The sequence below is a fragment of the Parathielavia appendiculata genome, assembly GCF_033297405.1.
Source record: "Parathielavia appendiculata strain CBS 731.68 unplaced genomic scaffold N657scaffold_1, whole genome shotgun sequence".
NCBI lineage: Eukaryota > Fungi > Ascomycota > Sordariomycetes > Sordariales > Chaetomiaceae > Parathielavia > Parathielavia appendiculata.
This window is the reverse complement of record NW_026944220.1, coordinates 986,672-1,003,423: the sequence shown is the minus strand read 5'-3', so window position 1 is coordinate 1,003,423 and position 16,752 is coordinate 986,672. Positions and strand designations below refer to the sequence as shown.

The 16,752-nt window shown below is 54.6% G+C and overlaps 6 protein-coding genes across 6 annotated transcripts; 2 read left to right on the top strand and 4 right to left on the bottom strand.

Annotated features, from left to right (window-relative positions):
* Positions 1-1,665: 1,665 nt before the first annotated feature.
* Positions 1,666-2,665, bottom strand: N657DRAFT_18319 (uncharacterized protein). Its single transcript, XM_062786133.1, has 2 exons — positions 2,564-2,665; positions 1,666-2,467 (listed from the first exon to the last, which is right to left on the bottom strand). The coding sequence occupies exon 2, from the start codon at positions 2,378-2,380 to the stop codon at positions 1,817-1,819; it is 564 nt and encodes a 187-aa protein (XP_062652133.1). The 5' UTR covers positions 2,381-2,467; positions 2,564-2,665; the 3' UTR covers positions 1,666-1,816.
* Positions 2,666-3,650: 985 nt separating this feature from the next.
* On the bottom strand, positions 3,651-4,517 carry N657DRAFT_652064 (DUF846-domain-containing protein; the record flags this gene model as incomplete). The annotated part of the gene is made up of 4 exons (XM_062794259.1): positions 3,651-3,805; positions 3,906-4,189; positions 4,315-4,360; positions 4,427-4,517. The coding sequence occupies 4 exons, from the start codon at positions 4,515-4,517 to the stop codon at positions 3,651-3,653; spliced, it is 576 nt and encodes a 191-aa protein (XP_062652132.1).
* Positions 4,518-4,925: 408 nt separating this feature from the next.
* N657DRAFT_629481 (uncharacterized protein) lies at positions 4,926-5,722 on the top strand (the record flags this gene model as incomplete). Its single annotated transcript, XM_062790889.1, has 5 exons — positions 4,926-4,979; positions 5,069-5,300; positions 5,334-5,381; position 5,443; positions 5,605-5,722. The coding sequence occupies 5 exons, from the start codon at positions 4,926-4,928 to the stop codon at positions 5,720-5,722; spliced, it is 453 nt and encodes a 150-aa protein (XP_062652131.1).
* A 1,280-nt stretch (positions 5,723-7,002) lies between these two features.
* Positions 7,003-8,282, bottom strand: N657DRAFT_667640 (uncharacterized protein; the record flags this gene model as incomplete). Its single annotated transcript, XM_062795414.1, has 4 exons — positions 7,489-8,282; positions 7,386-7,434; positions 7,129-7,332; positions 7,003-7,079 (listed from the first exon to the last, which is right to left on the bottom strand). Exons 1-4 carry the CDS (start codon positions 8,044-8,046, stop codon positions 7,003-7,005), a joined length of 888 nt encoding a protein of 295 aa, XP_062652130.1. The 5' UTR covers positions 8,047-8,282.
* Positions 8,283-11,893: 3,611 nt separating this feature from the next.
* N657DRAFT_652063 (uncharacterized protein) lies at positions 11,894-12,792 on the top strand (the record flags this gene model as incomplete). The annotated part of the gene is made up of 5 exons (XM_062794258.1): positions 11,894-11,913; positions 11,984-12,056; positions 12,196-12,302; positions 12,375-12,634; positions 12,698-12,792. The coding sequence occupies 5 exons, from the start codon at positions 11,894-11,896 to the stop codon at positions 12,790-12,792; spliced, it is 555 nt and encodes a 184-aa protein (XP_062652129.1).
* An 857-nt stretch (positions 12,793-13,649) lies between these two features.
* On the bottom strand, positions 13,650-14,931 carry N657DRAFT_652062 (cation transport regulator-like protein; the record flags this gene model as incomplete). The annotated part of the gene is made up of 5 exons (XM_062794257.1): positions 13,650-14,268; positions 14,448-14,452; positions 14,640-14,689; positions 14,762-14,793; positions 14,873-14,931. 5 exons carry the CDS (start codon positions 14,929-14,931, stop codon positions 13,650-13,652), a joined length of 765 nt encoding a protein of 254 aa, XP_062652128.1.
* Positions 14,932-16,752: the final 1,821 nt, after the last annotated feature.

Sequence of the window (16,752 nt, the reverse complement as noted above, 5' to 3'; positions counted from 1 at the left end):
CTGTATCACTCGAGCCAGCAAAGACAAACGACGAAAGCCAACCATGCGGCCAAACAAACTGGCGATCGGCACGGACTGGGAACACTTTTGTATGTCATATAAAGCCCCTCTGACGGGTATCGGCATAGAGCAAGCAAGACCAGGGGACGGAGATGAACCCGCCCACCGTAACCACCTCGTCCACATGGCGCAAACCGTTGCCCCGGCCGCTGATGACTCCCATAAAGGTCAGACCAGACCGCGGCGCTTCACCAGATCTATGATACTTCGGAGTCTCTGCGTCTGCTCTATGCTTGTGAGGTTCTCAGGTGCGGATACTCGTCGGGTAGATGGTTGAAGACTAGTGGGGCGTCCCTTGCAGCGGATCGAAGGCCTGCTCTCGGAGTCTCGGCAGGCTAAATTGGCGGCGAGCAACGCGATGGCGAACAAGCAGACGTCCAGATATTGCGTCCGAAGTCCCCAGTTGCCCAAAAGAACCTGGTTCGCGGACCTTCAGGCACGGCAGGCCTGGTCGGCATTCAGCTTATGCAGATGGGAGTGGTGGACAGCGGGATCAAGGCAGCCCGGGGTCAACCATTTCCAATGTGCGTGCCGTCCAGGTCACGGTGAGGGGATAAGGATTCGGGCACATACTCATTGGACATTCATCCAAATTGCTCACGCAATCAAGCTTCTGGGGTGCTTCTGCCGCTGCTCGGCAAATCTGGTTCCCTGCAATGTGTGCTCGATGCCCGGCATCCAGAGATGCACCCTGAATTGCGGCGAAGGAGATGAGAATATCACTTTTTGAATGCCAAGCGAAGCTTGGTAGATGAGGCTGGATCTGATTTCCACCAAAACCGATGCCAAGCAAGGCGAAGACGGAAGAGTAAAGCTTGTGTGGGTCGATCACCAGGGCAACGCCCCTGAACGTCTGGTATGCAATGCTGAGAATCCGGATGAGGTCAGTTTGGGTGGGATCCAAAGTCTCTTGAGGCTCGACTTCTGGAAAGGAAATAGCAGCACCCCTTCTTTTGCTCCGCTGTGAGCGCAGAACTCCAGATCAACCCCTCAACCAAGATGGATGTAACATCAGCTTTGAGCATGCACTTGCCAAGCGCTTACTGGAAATCGCCTTTTTATCAGGATATTAGTACGCTTTACTCGAATTGATATTTGGACAACGGATTCAAATTCTATAGGCTTGTTATATTATAAAACTATAGGTGCCCTCTGTGCATGTATGGTGTGGCCTAGGATTGCGTGCACTAGTTTTTCGGCTTCTTTACAACTATGATTTAGAAAAATTGATGTTGCATCTAAAATATGTGGAGGGTGATCTGGCGTTCTGCGCTCACAGCGTAAGGTACGGATACACTCGGGGCAGAATGCTTGCAGGTAACTACCGCTCCATCCAAGCTGTTAGTGCTGCCCAGAATAATGTATGGAAAAGTCATCCTCTCGACTACCCCTTCTAACAAATCGGGCGGTCGACGTACTTGTTCGCTGCAAACCCTGGTGTGTCCCATTGACATGAAAAGGACGGTAAGACAAGCCAAACTACGGGAGTAACGTTGGAGGACTTAATGGCGGAACACTATAAGCCCCCGTAGTCTGCTCCCTTCCCTAAGGGCTGGTTAGGGGCAGCCCTTTGCGCTGCGCTGTGCATCATCATCCCTGGTCTCGTCGTTGTCTTTTTCATCATCCTCGAGTCCTCCGTCTTCCTCATCCGGTTCTCTCGACAAGTCGAGGGTATCCTCGTCTTCTGTCTCGTCGTCCTCGATTCTCTTGTCACAGGCCTGCTGGATCTTGTCCAAGAACTCACTGTCGGTCCTCATCAGGTACAGCTCGGGGAATCGAACGAGGGCACGATCGCGGGCACAGGGGCCTCATCGTCTCCAACGTTCTTGAGCCTGTGACCCTCATGCTTGCGCTCGCCGCCGCCGCCATACACCTCCAACACTTCCTTGTCAAGGTGAATGATGTATGCCCACTCGCAGAAAAGGGTATCGTACCCGAAGCCCAGCTCGAGGTAGATGGGAACCTTCTTGGGCTTCTGCTCGACATCGCCCTCTGTACCATCCGCATCTCCTTGTGTCTGGTCCGCTCGGGCGATGATGCCCAGAATCCCAGCCGAGGTCTCGCGAGCCAGGCTGGGGTAGAGCTGGTTGACGCCAAATATGTTGCGCTCGTACGGGAGACGTTGGGCCTCGCGGTTCCGGTCCGGGGCCTCGCACTCAGCCGAGATGGCATCAAGTTCTTCCTTGGTTGGCTCGTAAATGTGATGTCCAGGCCGGCCTTGAGGTTCTCTATGTTGCGGGCGACCGACAGGAATATGAGAATATTGACGCCCTGTCCCTCCGGGTAACCGTCGAACGGGCCGTATTGGGCGAGGACCCATCTTCTCTTTTAGAAGATGCTGCAGCTCTGTCAGACATGAATCCTCTCTTGACTTCCCTCTCTCCACTCTCCAATTCTTCTACTCATACTCGATTGTGTAAGCCATACGCACACCACAATGAAAACCGGAAACACCAGAACAGCAACCAAGCCGAGTTCAGATGACCAGAGAAGATCTACACACCAAATGGGATGGCGAGTGCGCATGATGACAATCCCCTCGGTGGAGTAAGATGGCGTCTCACGGCTCTGCTGGCAGCCGAGAATTCGAGTTTTGTAAAGTTGGTTCCCAGTCGAAACGGAAACAAATGGGTTGTCAATTTGCGATTGTGACTCGGGTACCTTGGTGAGTTGAAGTTCAAGAGCAAAAGTTGCGGCCAGTCTACTGCGTTTGACCACTCCTTTCACGTCCCTCTTGACCGCATTCGTCCCTACAAGCATAAGGCAGACAGACACGTTCTGCTGTCAATTTTTCGTGACATTACCCGTATGCGTGAAGTCACGCTCTGGCGACGCACCTCAAATTTTTTGTTGGCCGTGTTGGCGGCCAGAGCCCGCATCAAATGCTACGCCTGCCTGAAAATCTCGCCCACTTTAGGTTGAAAAAGGCATGGCGACCTGATACCATATGCCGAATCGTCGTTCAATGGGAGATTTTGGATTGGGTCGCTTCCACTGTGAAGGAATCTAACCCGCACGTTGGCGGCACGCTGCATCAGGCATCCATCGGCCCCTGCTGCCAACCACAACACCAACAACAGTACATGCCCTCGCCCATTCAACGACACAACCTCGCCAAGTATGTTTTCGCCTCAAACTTTAGGATACTATACCGATACATTCACCAGGGTCAGCCTCTTTGACCAGTTCTGGCCGACCAAGGCTGGTCAGCACAAAAACCACCTCAACACCCAACACACCTCAGACACAACCAACAACCACACCACGGCGATTGGCCTTGTAAACCATATCATTCATCTGGGCCTGTTTGGGCCTGTCTGAATCTGAACCAAGTTGTAACAATAATAAACCTGCAGAAACCAGGACAGGTTAACACTCAGCAACTTCCACCTAAACGCCGATTCCCATCAAACCATGAACATACAGGAAAATACCCTTTGTCACTCCTGTCACAGTCCGCTTTCATACATCACGCTCGGGACTCCAAAGTCGTCGCATTTCCCTCCTTGCCGACCCTCACCTTGGTACCAGTCAGAGCAAAAAAAAGCCTGTAGCCCTCACCCCACCCGAGCATTGGCTGCGGCATTGTTTCACCTTGAGAAGAACCTCCCCACCATATTGCTCGCAATGCTCCCGGCAAGGTTGCCGCCGCTGAAGGCTCTCCCCGCCAGATTCGACGCCTGGCTGAACTTGTCACATCGCGAAAAGGCAAGGGAGTTGGTAATCGTCAAGACAAGCGCAATAACTGGAGAAATCAATCGCAGTCAGCCTCCATTCCTCTTTGCCCATACCTCTCTCTCTATGTCTTGCACCGCCCGCCGAAACAAACCGCGGGTAGAACCTACCAACAAGCGGCAGCCAAATAAAGTTGAACGTCAACAGAGCCACGAGCGCAAGGGCGATCCAGAGACACGGCTGCGCGTAGATGGCGATCCAAAAGAAGCGGCTGTCGGTGGGGTTGACGACCTTGGTGCCGGGCTCGCTGCTCTCAAACACCCAGTGCGACTTGCCCGTCGCCGGGTCCACCTCGTTCCACCAGCGCAGGCCGACCAGCCGGCGGCCGGCAATGTTCTTGAGGTAGTAGAAATCGGCCGCAAGGAGGAGGATGGTGATGATGAAAATCATGACACTGCGGGGCGGTGGATGGGTTAGCGTGGGCTTCGGAGAAAGATGAGGACCGCGCTTCAAGGTGGTCGGCGTGGTGGAGGATGAACTGTGTTGTCTGGCTTGGGGTTCGCGTCAGGGCGTCCTTACAGGTTGTGGATCAAGAGTATGCCGAAGAGGTAGACGAGCAGACTAGCTGTTCGAGTAAGCTCGTCAGTACTGTACCTCACATGAGCCAAAGGAAGAAAGCACCAGCACTCACAAACGCGAAAGCCGAGAAAAATCAGAAGCGTAATTGGATGCGAGCTCAAGCGCCAGCTCAAAGAGCCCGGCGCGGGCTGCGGCTGCTCCATTCTGCGATAATGTGATGTTGCTCGCGTTGGAGACAGCTCTGGCCACGGCTCAAATCGGCGGATGTTGCAGCCACTGTGAAACTGTGATACGTAACCCAACCTGCTGGACACTTGACAAGTTTAGCCACCAGCTGCTTCCCGGCTGTGGGTCTGCCAAGATGCATTGTCGGCCCCACTTGCCGGAGCTTAACTCGCTGGATTCGGGTTCATCTCAAGACATTTTTATGCGTCCTTCTACATCTCGAGGTGTAGGTATGGGGGTAGGCAGGCTGTGATACAACGAGGTACATTGAATTGATCACTGTGATTGCTCTCTCTCCACCGTGTTCTGTTCGAAAGTAGAAACTAGCCTCAGCGGGCTCTTACCAAACCCAAACCAACTCAACTCATGATTGTTCACTGTAAAAAATGGCGCCAGTGCTGCCCACGCTGCGCCGGGCGTTGCTCTTGGATAATAATATGGTGCCGCTATCCACTCCACTCACTCAAAGTAGGAATCATAAACTGACAATCCCAACAATTCCCGCCTCCAACCTTCCGGCCCTAGCCAGCTCCCGCGAGGTCAAGTCGACAGCCTCATCTACGATTTCAAACGCTCAGCCACCACCCTGTCCGAAGCACGCTCAGCTCTCCAAGAACACCTCTCCGAACGTTTCAATAACTTCCCCAACGTCGGCGAGGTTGCGGTGCGCATCAACCCCGTCTCCAGCCCGCAAGCCCAAGCCAACATCAACGCCATCGCCTCCCTACCGGCCGTCGACACCATCGCGACTCGCCCTGCAGGTGGCCTTTAATGGTGGGCCTGGGGACTCGCAGCTCAGCGCGAGGTCTTGTATGCGAGGCAGTTGGGGTTCAACGGGAAGCGTGAGTTCAAGAAGGCCTTATCCCCTCAGGCGGTGAGGACGTTGCTGACACCGGAAAACAGAGTGCGTTCACCGCGCCCACATACTACCCGTTCAGCGCACTTTTGCACCGACGAGAGAGGACGTAGGGTGGGCGGCCCGCGTTGTGGATGCTGACGAGAAGGCTTCTGTGGAGAAGCCGTCATCTTGAACGGAAAACATGTTAATACTCGGGCGATTGAAAGGGCTAGGGCGGTCCTTGTCAAGGCAAAACAATGCGGTTTCGATGTTGATGCCGTCAGGGAGGACTTTAACAAGGAGAGCCCCGACAAGGAGAGCTCCCAGGACCAGCAAGCACCCTGAACACCATGTGGAATGTCATGCTGACACAGACGGCGGCATTTCAGTCAATCAAACGTATGTAACAGTACTTGTAAATGAGAGCATCTCCCTCTGCTACCAAAGTTCAACCCCGCGTCCGTCCACCTCTTGTAGATGTAGAGTACATGGCTCTTGAATGGAAAGTGAGTCGGGACATACGAAACCTGGTTTCTAAAAAGATGGAGCTGAACGGCCGGCAGAATCATGGAGGAACAAGTCAGCCTCCATTTGAGGTCGAGATCTGCCAGCGAGAATGGCTGCATCATCTACCCCATCCAGGTTGGCGACATCACACGGCCCAAGCGGCCTCTGTTCACGCCAGTTCGGCCGACCGAATTCACTCAATGGCAGTGCCTCGTCGTCCTCCGGTTGTCCCACGGGCAGGGCGGCTTCGCTTTCTATCCTTCGAATAAACTCCTCCAGGTTCTCAAAGCCGAAGTTCCCGGGGATGCTTTTCCCGTCATCATATTGGGGGAGTTGGCTCTCGCTGCCGAGGTATCGATCGGCGGTGGCCGTCTGCTCCGCTGGTCGCGCATAAAGGTGTAAGAGAGGCCCTTCATCTCTCTCTCTGCCATAACCGAAACTGACCGGTCGAGTCGGCGCTGAAATGTACGTCGGCTGGTCGATAAAAGTGTAGCGTCTTTCTTGAGATCTAGCGCCGGCCGCAGCCCAATCGTCGTCGAATCCACAGGATCGTGAAAGTTGTCGAGGTTCGAGATGCGGTTCCACGTGCATTGCAACCCGGGAAAATTGCGGCACTGACAACAACTCGCCTTCAACCTCCCTACCAGTCGAAAGCCGGCGAGCATTTTGTGTGAACGCGTCGAGTGACAAGCCGGTGCTGTAAGGCCTCTGGCTCTCCGCGGCCACGTCCCTTGTCACCCAGCCTTCGTCTGGTCTTTCCCTATGCTCTAAACTGTCGCTCCTTGGTTTAGGACTCAAGTCCGTCTGCGCTGCAGCATCCTTCCGAGCGCCCCTCGTTCCCTCTTGAGCGCTATCAGGGGAGAGTCGTGTGGGTTCTCGCGATAACCTTGGCCCGTATTTACGGCGCAGCTGCAGCCTGTCCCTTTCAAATGTTGCGATGCTCTGTCGGATAGAAGGGTCCTCTCTGAAGTAGTGAGACTGCAGTTTGTCCATGCCGCAGTCATCATGATGTTGAGACCATGCAGATACGCTCTTGGCTTTGTCAGGCGGGCGCCTAGAGCGCACTGTTCCAGAATCGCGGCCGCGAATGGCGGGCAGGGAGCTTGAGTACTGGGGTACTACTTCGCCTTCGTCGACGCTAACGCTTCCGTAACGTCGTTGCGAACTGTGCGGCGAACGGTGGCCGTGATGGCGGCTGGAATGGGGATGCGAATCAGCATCGGGGGGGAATCCGTGAAACTGACCAGCACGGTCTGCAACGCCATAGCTCCTAGACTCCGGTTTGTCGTGTGGCATTCTCCGAGAAAAGAAGGCCGAGAATTCCTCCAATTCTTTGTCTTCCTTCTGGCTTTTGCTAAGCTTTAGCTTTGAAGCGTTGGGTTCTGAGTTTTTCCGTGTGAGATTCCGGTGCCGCGAGATTCGATTTGCTTTGGGGATCAGTTTGCTTGCTGTAATAGATTAGCAACAGCGTCTCCTCCCATCACGGGTCCAACGGTCATACTCCGTGGAAGCATATGGCTGGCAGCGGCTTGAGCATCGCCCTGGCGTGCCTGGCTCCGTGATATTAGCGTTGTGTTGGCGGTTTGAACATTGGACATACCCACCGAGCGTTTTCCTTCGACCGCTAGCGCTCTGTCCTTCCTGGCGTCTGTTGTTGTACAACTCCGAAGCCCCTGACCCGAGGCTCGCTTCTTGTCCGCATGCGGCTTGTAGTCATACTTGTCGTCACGAGTCTTATGACGAGTTCTCTTCTCAAATCGATTTTCGACTCGCTCCGCCGCCTCTGGAGATGGTGGGGATGATTCCAATATGGGCCGTGGCCTTTTCCTGTGCTTGCCTACGTGGTCCCTAGCACTGGATTGCTCTGTCAGTCGAAGCTGTCTCCTCTCGTGATCTGGCCTAGAGAGATGCGAATGGCGAGCCTGCATCTGCTGGAGCCAAGACTGGATGAACTCGTCATTCTCTTCCTTGGGACGGGGCGTTGGGCCCCTGCCCAGGGCTGCAAGGGAGGCTTTCGTGATCTCGTCGAAATGTCCGCTCGTATGCAGGCTCCCCGCGCGGTTCTTGGTCTGGCTGTCCTGTTCAGGCTGTTCGCGGCTGTGTCGGACACTGTGGCGCAGCCGAGATGTCATCGGTGGACGGAGTGACTGCAGTGCTTCCATTGTCTTGGGGGAGGTGGAAGTCGGCCCTCGGTTATTCGCAATGGATCATGAAGCCACACGACAGTGTGGGTGTGCGTCCGTGTTTACCTGACCGTGACACTTACAGCACCTCTAATCACTCAAAGTCGCCTCAGTTATTGACCTCGTTGGGGCCCCCTTCGTTCCTGCCGTAGCCCCCTATCCGACGGAAGCCGGTTCTCGAGCCTTCTTCAACCTGGAAGGAGCGTCTGAGCCTTAGTTGATTGACGGGACGAGACCTATATCAGACTGTCCCGGGTCAGGTTCTGCTCCCAATGGAGAATCTTTCGAGGCGCCGAGATTCCAAGTTGGGACATTCCATTACCAATCCGTCGTCAGATTTCATGACGTTAGAGCTCGCCAACAACCTGACGAAGCCGACGTCCTCCGCCCCTGGGACGATCCGGGACCGGTACCGCTGTCATGTCAACCCGTCCGGATTTTGGCCGGGAATTCGCATTTATGGGTTGAAGCCGGCGCGTCTTGGCAAGGTCCGTAGGCGAACCCTGTTATTTCGGCCCGGTTCAGCACCACTGTCTGCGGCAGCGGAAAAACGCTTGCAGCGCTTGCTAAATATGGCAACACGGCCAACGTTGCTGTGAGTTGTTTCCTGTGTGGGAACATATCCCAGTTTTCAAGTCAGCCTATAGTCCATCCCGAGGTTCAGGCTAGAAACTTACACACTCAGACAACAGTTGCTGCTTGTTTGCACCACCCCCTACCCTTAGACGGAATCTCGGCCCCGAGGACGTGCTGGTTTGAGTGTTTCCCTGCCTCGGCATGACGACGCCTCACTTGGCTTTTCCAATGCCTTTGCGTTCACAGCGTCGCGGGCCGGATGGGACTCAACCTCAGACCGAACCAATGGTGACGACGGTACTGGTCCATGCCGTTTCCCCCGGTGTCGGCTGCCGAGAACGGACGAGATCCTCAAAGCCAAAGACCGTGCGCTTTCTCCAGATAAACCATGCAGCCGTCGGCTGCATGTCAGGACTCAGATGCACAAGCGGAAACAGCCACTGGGATGCACCACCGAGATGGCCACTGTTGGACGGTAACACCCCTTGCCCTTTTCGGCGACCTGCCGTCATCTCCGGCCCGCATAATCCACATCGGGACGTCTCCGGCCCATCATCAACCCATGTGGTTGGACTGTTGGGCTTTTGAGGATAAAGTTGCGAGCCCTCTATGAGAGAGACGGGCAATTTCCTGGGGCGTAACTGTTGATGCACTTCGGAGAAGATCCGCCGATTGAGGTTCTGTCGGAACCCTCAACAAAGTTCAGATCCAAGACCTATGGCAGCACCTGTTCCCCGCCTCGGCTTTGGTAGAGGCCGCTCAGTTATGGACACACACACACACGGCGATTGACGGGAAGAGCCATCCATGTCAACAGCAGTATGAAACTTCTTTGGGCCCACATCGCCTCTTGGATTCAACGGGCGCCTTACCGCGTAAGGCTTAGACTCCTGGAGCGTTGAACCTCTGGAGGGTTGCCAAGCACAGAGTGTGTGTCAGTGGTCTCGTTGCCAAAACCACACACTCGTTCAGCACCAGGTCCAGGGCCTGATCCACGTAGGCCTCTCACAAGTCGTCCGCCTGAACACACGCGCCGGCCGAATGGATGATCCGGCTTCTCATTATCCGTACATCGTCAACCGTTCAATCTGCAGTATGGTGCATGGGGACGCGAGAGACTACCGGTATGCTCGTCACTTGGGCATAAGCGTTACTGGGCTGCGGGTGGCATAGACAGGACCGCAGCTTAAGTGGGTGGTTCCTCCGCCAGCAGTTAGCCATCATCCCATCCATCGTCGGTTACGTCTGAACTGAGTGAGATCGGCCGTCAAGCTCAACTTAGTCCTCGGATCACCCGCATGCGACGTCGTACCGAGGGACCACCTGGATTCCCTCGACCAAGCAGCGAAGTCACGACAACCGCAGCCCCCTAACGTGGGCAGACCATAAGCAGCCAACAAAATGACTGATGCTTGGTAAAGAGTTTCATCTCCCGCCTTGCCCTGCCGTCTGATCAAAAGATGCTTAGGTTTCGCATCCTGGAATCACAACACGTTTCAAGCCAGTGCTCCACTTTTCTCCTGCGGCCAGTTTTTATGGAGTCGATCTTTCGGTTCTGCTAATGGCATCCTGCATGCCCATGCACAAAAGGACGCGTCTTCATCTTGATTCCACAGCGAGACGTCAAACTTGAAGCAGCGGTGCTGACTGCTGAGGTGAACAGGACGCCATTGGTGGGCTTCCATATCTGTGGAGAAGCTTGTTGAACCATTGAGACGTTTGAGCTTACTCTTTGTCGGCGCTCGGAATCAAGCCCCTGGTTGCTGTCCATTTGAGCTAGGGTATCTGGAGTGTACCGATAGCGGTTGACAGGGCTGCCCCCCAGATACCCCAGACCTTGGTCCGGATCAGCATATCAGGGTTGTACTGTGTACGGCTTGGGCATGAGGCTCCGGCCCCTTCAGCAAGCTATGATCTTGAGATGGATGGTGCTGCATAATTAAAGGTGCAATTTTGCCAATGCCGGCAAAATCGTCACAATGCCTTGAGCGTGTCAGCGTCTCTGAGTCCCAGGTTGTGCGCGAGCACCATCTGCTGAGAACCTGGATCGGCCAGTCCGAGAAGCTCACGCTTTCTCAAATAGTGTTTCTTAAAAATTTGGGCAAGGGTGTTTCGAGCTTTGCTGAAGCCGCAGCAAAGCCTAGCGAGTGTGGCAGCCGGCGTCTTAGCTCGCCAGACAGGCCTGGACGCCATGCAAGCTGCAAATTGCCAGGAGGGCAGGCCGGGAGCCTCGCTAGCTGGAGTGTAGGATCACTCCTACGGAAGGTTTGGTACTAAGGTAGGCAAGCCGGAGAGGCGTTAACTAGTGAGAGCCCCGAGCCTAGTCGCCGGCCTATTCCCACATTTGCGTCGTGGCCTGTCAGGGCGAACGGGGCGACCGTTCTCGAAACTTTCTAGAGTCATTCTACGCCAAGGTGTAGACGTCGCCCCACATGCAACACCCCTGGGCAGAAAGCACTCTGAGGCGGTGGTTTGGAGGTACGTTTGATGCATGTTTGGGCCAAACCAAGCCAACAACATATCATGCTTGTTGAGGCCTTGACCAGGGCAACAGCAAGCATGTCAAGGAGCTACTAAGCATCGGACAGGTACAGGGAATCCGGTACTCTGTCATGGGTTAAGTCAGGGGGTCCATATGGAGCTATTTTGGTCCATTCCCAGAATTCCCCCGCTGGTATATAAGATGGGTAGCATCAATACTGGCGCCTCTGGTCCTCCCCAGACCGAGCTCTCTTCCACCAACCAACCAGCTTGATAGGGGGGAGACAGAAGAATCCTTGACACATAGCACATAACGCAGCTTCGTTAACACTCCACCGCTCGTGGCCACTGTCCGTCTGCCCCTGTACCGTACACACACACGCCAGTCTCGCTTAGAGAAAACCGAAGGGCTACGACTAAATTTGAGAGCGTGCCTCCGTTCCGGCTGAAGTCGACGAGCCACTTGTCTGACGACATCTCCGATCGTTTGCCGGGTGAGAGGAGCCGATCCCACGGCAGTACCCGTTCTCGTTCCCTCCTTCGTCTTGCTAAGCGCCGGAGAACGGTGCTGTCCCCCCGCCTTTCTTTCCCTTCCTGGCCTCCTTGGCCACCTTGTATCATACGCCCCAGAGAACTCCTGGCACCTGCAGCAAGCGCATACAAGTTCCACAACAAACTCCATTTCTTCCAACTCGTGGGATTCCAGAACGCCGGCGCCTCCGAAGAGAACACCAAGGAACCACGATAAGGAGAAAGCAGAAACAGTAAGATGTCCAAGTTGTTCATTGGGTAAGACTGTTCGAATTCCACGTCGCGGCTTAAACTACCAAGGGGGCAGCCCCTCGCTAACTGGACTCAGCGGCCTGGCATGGCATACCGACGAGGCGACACTAAGACAGAAGTTTGAGGAGTTTGGGATGGTGGAAGAAGCAGTATGTCACGCCGCCCGTCCCCTATGGTGCAGCTTCGTTCTTCCTTGCTTGTCCGCTCCCGTATCGGGAGCTCAAGCCGATGGGTTATTCATGAATGCCGAGGATGAGCTAGGAAACAACAAGGCTAACATCTCGTCAGGTCGTCGTCAAGGACCGCGACACGGGCCGTAGCAGGGGCTTCGGGTTTGTGCGATACACCAACGAGGAGGACGCTCAGAAAGCCATCTCCGCCATGAACAACGTGCAGTGAGTCGAGAGTCCAACACTAGCCCTTGCTAGCCTGCTCAGGATCCGGTATTGACCAAAACTCCCGACAAGGTTCGACGGACGGCAGATTCGGGTTGACAAAGCCTCGGACACTGGTCCCAAAGGCGGCGGCGGCGGCGGGCGAGGAGCAGCCGTCCCAGGCTACGGCCGAGGGGGGTTCGCCGCCGCCATGCCGGTGGCCGGCGCCCCCATGCCCGGCATCGCGTACGGCACCCAGCAGCCATACGGACTGCCGCCGAACCTCTACCACCAGCCGTATGGGCGCGTGTACGCTCAGGCTGCACCGGCCGCATACGCCGTCCCTCCGCAAGGTATGGAAGAAAGGTTGAGAAGAAGAAGCATGCATACGAAAGGGTTCTAACCGTGAGACCCAGCTTGGGCGGCGCATCCCTACGGATACCCCGACCCAACCCAGCAAGGACCACCCCCTCAGCCGCCGAATCAAGGGCCTGGGCCGGGCGGGTACTAGGTCAGGGCCGCCTCCGAACGACGACAACGAAGCTCTGGCGCCGGCTACGCACGCCGGAAGGAGCGCCAAACGAAAAGAACAAAACAGTCTCTAAGAATAGCGAATCGACGACGACGAAGACGATGGGAGAGCGACGGAGTGAAAGCAGCACATACCCTGAATTGTTTTCTTCTTTCCATCTTGAAGCTTGCCCGAGGTTTCTTTCTCTTCTTGGCGTCGAGGATGCTGTACGATCAAGGAGTTGTTGCTGACCATGGACGATTGAAACCTCATGATACCCAGCTGCCCGCCCTGCCCGCGCTCTTGATTTTTGTTCTGTTCTGTTCTGAACCAGGTGCTTGTTTTGCCGCTTACTTTTGTTTCTGTCGGAAACGAAGGACCTGGGCCTATTCCATATCTATTCCTTTCCTGCTTCTTCTTCCAAGCTCTTTCTGCAATGAACTACCTGGCTTCCCGGTTGCAGCGGTTTTGAGTTCATTTTTTAAAATCATTCTGCTTTCGTTGATTTGCCGGTGGAGTGAGTGGTCTGGGAGAAAAGGGGGTCGAGTCGCAGGACTGGAGTGGGCAAAAGTTGAGATTCCCGCCGAGTCCCACGCTTGTGGATACAGAGGCAGGCGGTTCCCTCGTGTCTTACGTTCTGGGAAGGAATGGGCGTTGGCTGCGATGATTGATGCTATCCACTGAAAAAGGGGAATGAAGGCTTGTCAGGATGGGAAGCAGCAAACTCGACGGACCGGAGGCTAACTGATAGCCGACTCAAGCAAAAGGGGAGAAGAGGGAAAAACGGGGAGGGGAACCCGTAGCTGTTGTTTGTTGATGATGTTGTTTTCTTTTCGCGTCGAAATGCTCTCCCCATTTCATCGCGAAGTCTTCTCTGTCTCTTCCTGCTCGTCTATGCTGCTGCCTCTTCTGAAGTCGTGAGTCTGTTCATGATGCTGCTGCTCCCGGCGTAGCACCTGTTCCGGACCAACGGTGGCGGCCTGGAGGCCGATTTGCTCCCTCTCCTTTTCCTTCTCGTCACGCGCTGCGATCGCCCGCACTCGGTTCGACAGGTCCGTGACGTGCTCATCGCCGCTCTCCGGGCTGAGCTCGTCCAGGGCCGCCTCCAGGCCCCACAGGTAGTCCCGGTTGAGGCCGCTCGGCCCGGCGCTGCGGTAGATGTGCTCGGCGAGCGCCTGCGGGTCCTGCGGCCCGACAAACTGCTCGTTGTCGGGCGTGCCGATGTAGACGAGCGTCTGGATGGGCTCGCCGCCCCTGGCCGGGTGGAAGGGCGTGTAGTGGATCGTGTACCCGTTGATCTCGCGGATGTCGAGGTACTCTTTCACCTCGGCAACGCGATCGGGCTTGATGCGGTATGCGACGCCCCAGACCTTGTTGGGGGCTGAGCCGTGGTGGTCGGTCAGCTGCTCCCAGTAGGAGCGCGAGATGAGGGTGACGACGCGCCCTGGGGCTTCGGGAGTGCCGCGGTGGTCTTCGCTGTTACGGGGAATAGCGTTAGCCAGTCATCGGGCTTGGTTGGGATGAGAGTGATTGAGATTAGGTTGACGTCGGGGACAGTATCGAGAGTCGAAAACGACGGCCATGGCAACAGCACGGCAATATCCAGTCTGTCTTGATGTGTTACGGTGGAAGAGCAATGGATGAGGCTGGAATACCTTGCCTATATAACGATTAGTATGCGAAGACCCGGGAAAGGGTGCGTGAGATGGGCTGATGGGAAGCCCCGGGTTATGGGACTCGGGACTTTGGTGGGAAGGGTCAAAGGGGAAAAACCAGGGGAAGAAGTCATGGGGAAAGGGGGCACGGGCACGGCTGCAAGGCGACCCAAGGGATCCGGGTAGGCTTACCTGCCAGAACCTCCGGACATAGCCTGTCACCCAGCCTGGGATTCGCCTATCTTAGGCCCCGTCAGCTTCGGCCTTGCCGAACCGCGGGTGTTCCAGCCCTGGGAGATTAGGTTGGACGGTACCAAAGTGAGGTGGAGGTTTCCAGATCAAACTTCTGCAGGGCCAGTGGTTAGTTCCTGAACTCCTTTTTGGCTCGGTACCTATACATAGTACATAGAAACGCAAACACTCACCCGTATCCAAACAGCCAGAACTCATCATCAGCTTGAGCAGGAGGGACGTCGACGGACATGGTCTCGAGCAGGGGAGTTTCAGGTGCCACAAGACGGTGCTGAACAGAGATACAGACTATGTGCTGTGTTTGTATTTGAGACAAATGCGGGATGGAAGTACGGATACTCTTCCTGATTACAGGGCTGAGTGACTTGAGTCACTGTCGAGTTTGATGTTCTCCCCTTAGGCTCTTAGCGAGTGGGACAAAGCGCTCTCTCACTGGGGCCGCGGGATAGGACTGACTTGGTTGTATGAATGGATGAATAAGCTGAGTAAGTAGTCGTCTTCTCTTTGCTTCCTTGCATATCCGTAGCAGCACGTGGGATTTTTGGATTAGACTTGCGGTCAAGGACGCTCGCCTGAATAAGGTACGCTGCAAGTCATCGTTAGTGGGAATGGTTGGTGGAGACAGGAACGGGAGCGTGCTTCGGCCCGTGTATCGCCTCTTCGAGGGTGTCTTAGGGTATGTACTTATGTCCGCAGCAAGGCTGAATGCGTCCATCTTTGGTAAGCCAGCTTAGGCTTCCTTCTCTTTCCTCTTTTATTGTTTCCCTATCTCTTCTCTCCTTCCGCTCTCCCTCCTCTTTCTTTATCTCCATTTTCAATAAACTGATCGAGAATGGCTTCTGAGATTTCCGATAGCGAGCAAACGTCCCAGAGGTATGGATAAGAACACTGCTTCTCATTCCCTGTGACGTCGAGGTGCGTGCTGGCGCACGCCACGAGACACACTGAAACTCGGGACACCATCTCATGAAGCTCCGGGACTAGGTTGTACATAGAACTGGGCCCTGTCAAGAGACTGCGCCATGTATGCCCTGTGTTATGAGTAACCACATTACCGGTACGTTGCTGCTGTGGTATCATAGAATACATCAGGTATCACCTATTCCGGACCTACCTACATAGGTAGCTTACATTTTGTGTCCTCGATGAATTGGGAGCCAACACCATGGAACATTGACAACCGCTCAATGGTTTCAGCTACCTAAGGTGTTAGGGGTGTTAGAAACTGTTGACTGTCTCATCAGTGGAAGATCATGGTAATGGAATTCTTCCTGATCTTAGGTAGCCCTCCCTGTATGGTTATCGCTGAGGTCACCGGATGGGGATTTTTAGTTCTATTGCTTGCCATGGCCGTAACACGCGTATTCCTGCACCCACGACAGCGGGAACCCCGCCCTCCGAGTTTCCCGGCGGGAGGGCTGTGGGGGGGGTTTTCTGAGAACAGGCTGTTACAAGACTGTTTTGGCCGGAACAGACAATTGGTGGCAGGAACCGGCAGAACCTGGGCCTAACAGATTGAAAACAAGATGTTCTTGCAAACATTCTAAAACTGCCTTCCCAGCCTGTTCGACCAACAGTATTCAATGCAAGAAACGGTTCTCTTTTAGCAGGTCTAGACTTGCCAAGGACAACATTCTGTTTTGTAGATAACAGAGTATCTGGGGTCATTTACACGGTTATCTTATACTGCCCGCGACCAGGAGTGGGGCATGTAGACTGCCACTTCCTTCTTCACTCTCACACGTGGTTTCCCGTGATGTTAATGTAATTGATTGAGTTAACACTTCTTTCTTCATTTCTTTAGGTCCTATATATAGTTCCCAGTTGTTTCTATTTCTTCTCAATTGAAATGAAAAAAAAAAGGAAGAGCAACAAAAGACTATCAAGTTAATGTAGGAACTACACCCTAACCCTTTGTATCTGTATAATACCGCCTTACCAACAGTATGTTTTTAGCTGAACAGCCCTGTTGTCGGAACAGCTTTGTACATTATGTTGCGAAGACACTCCGTTATAGCTTTTTATAATGTTTATGTCCAGTGGATGTTGGCCT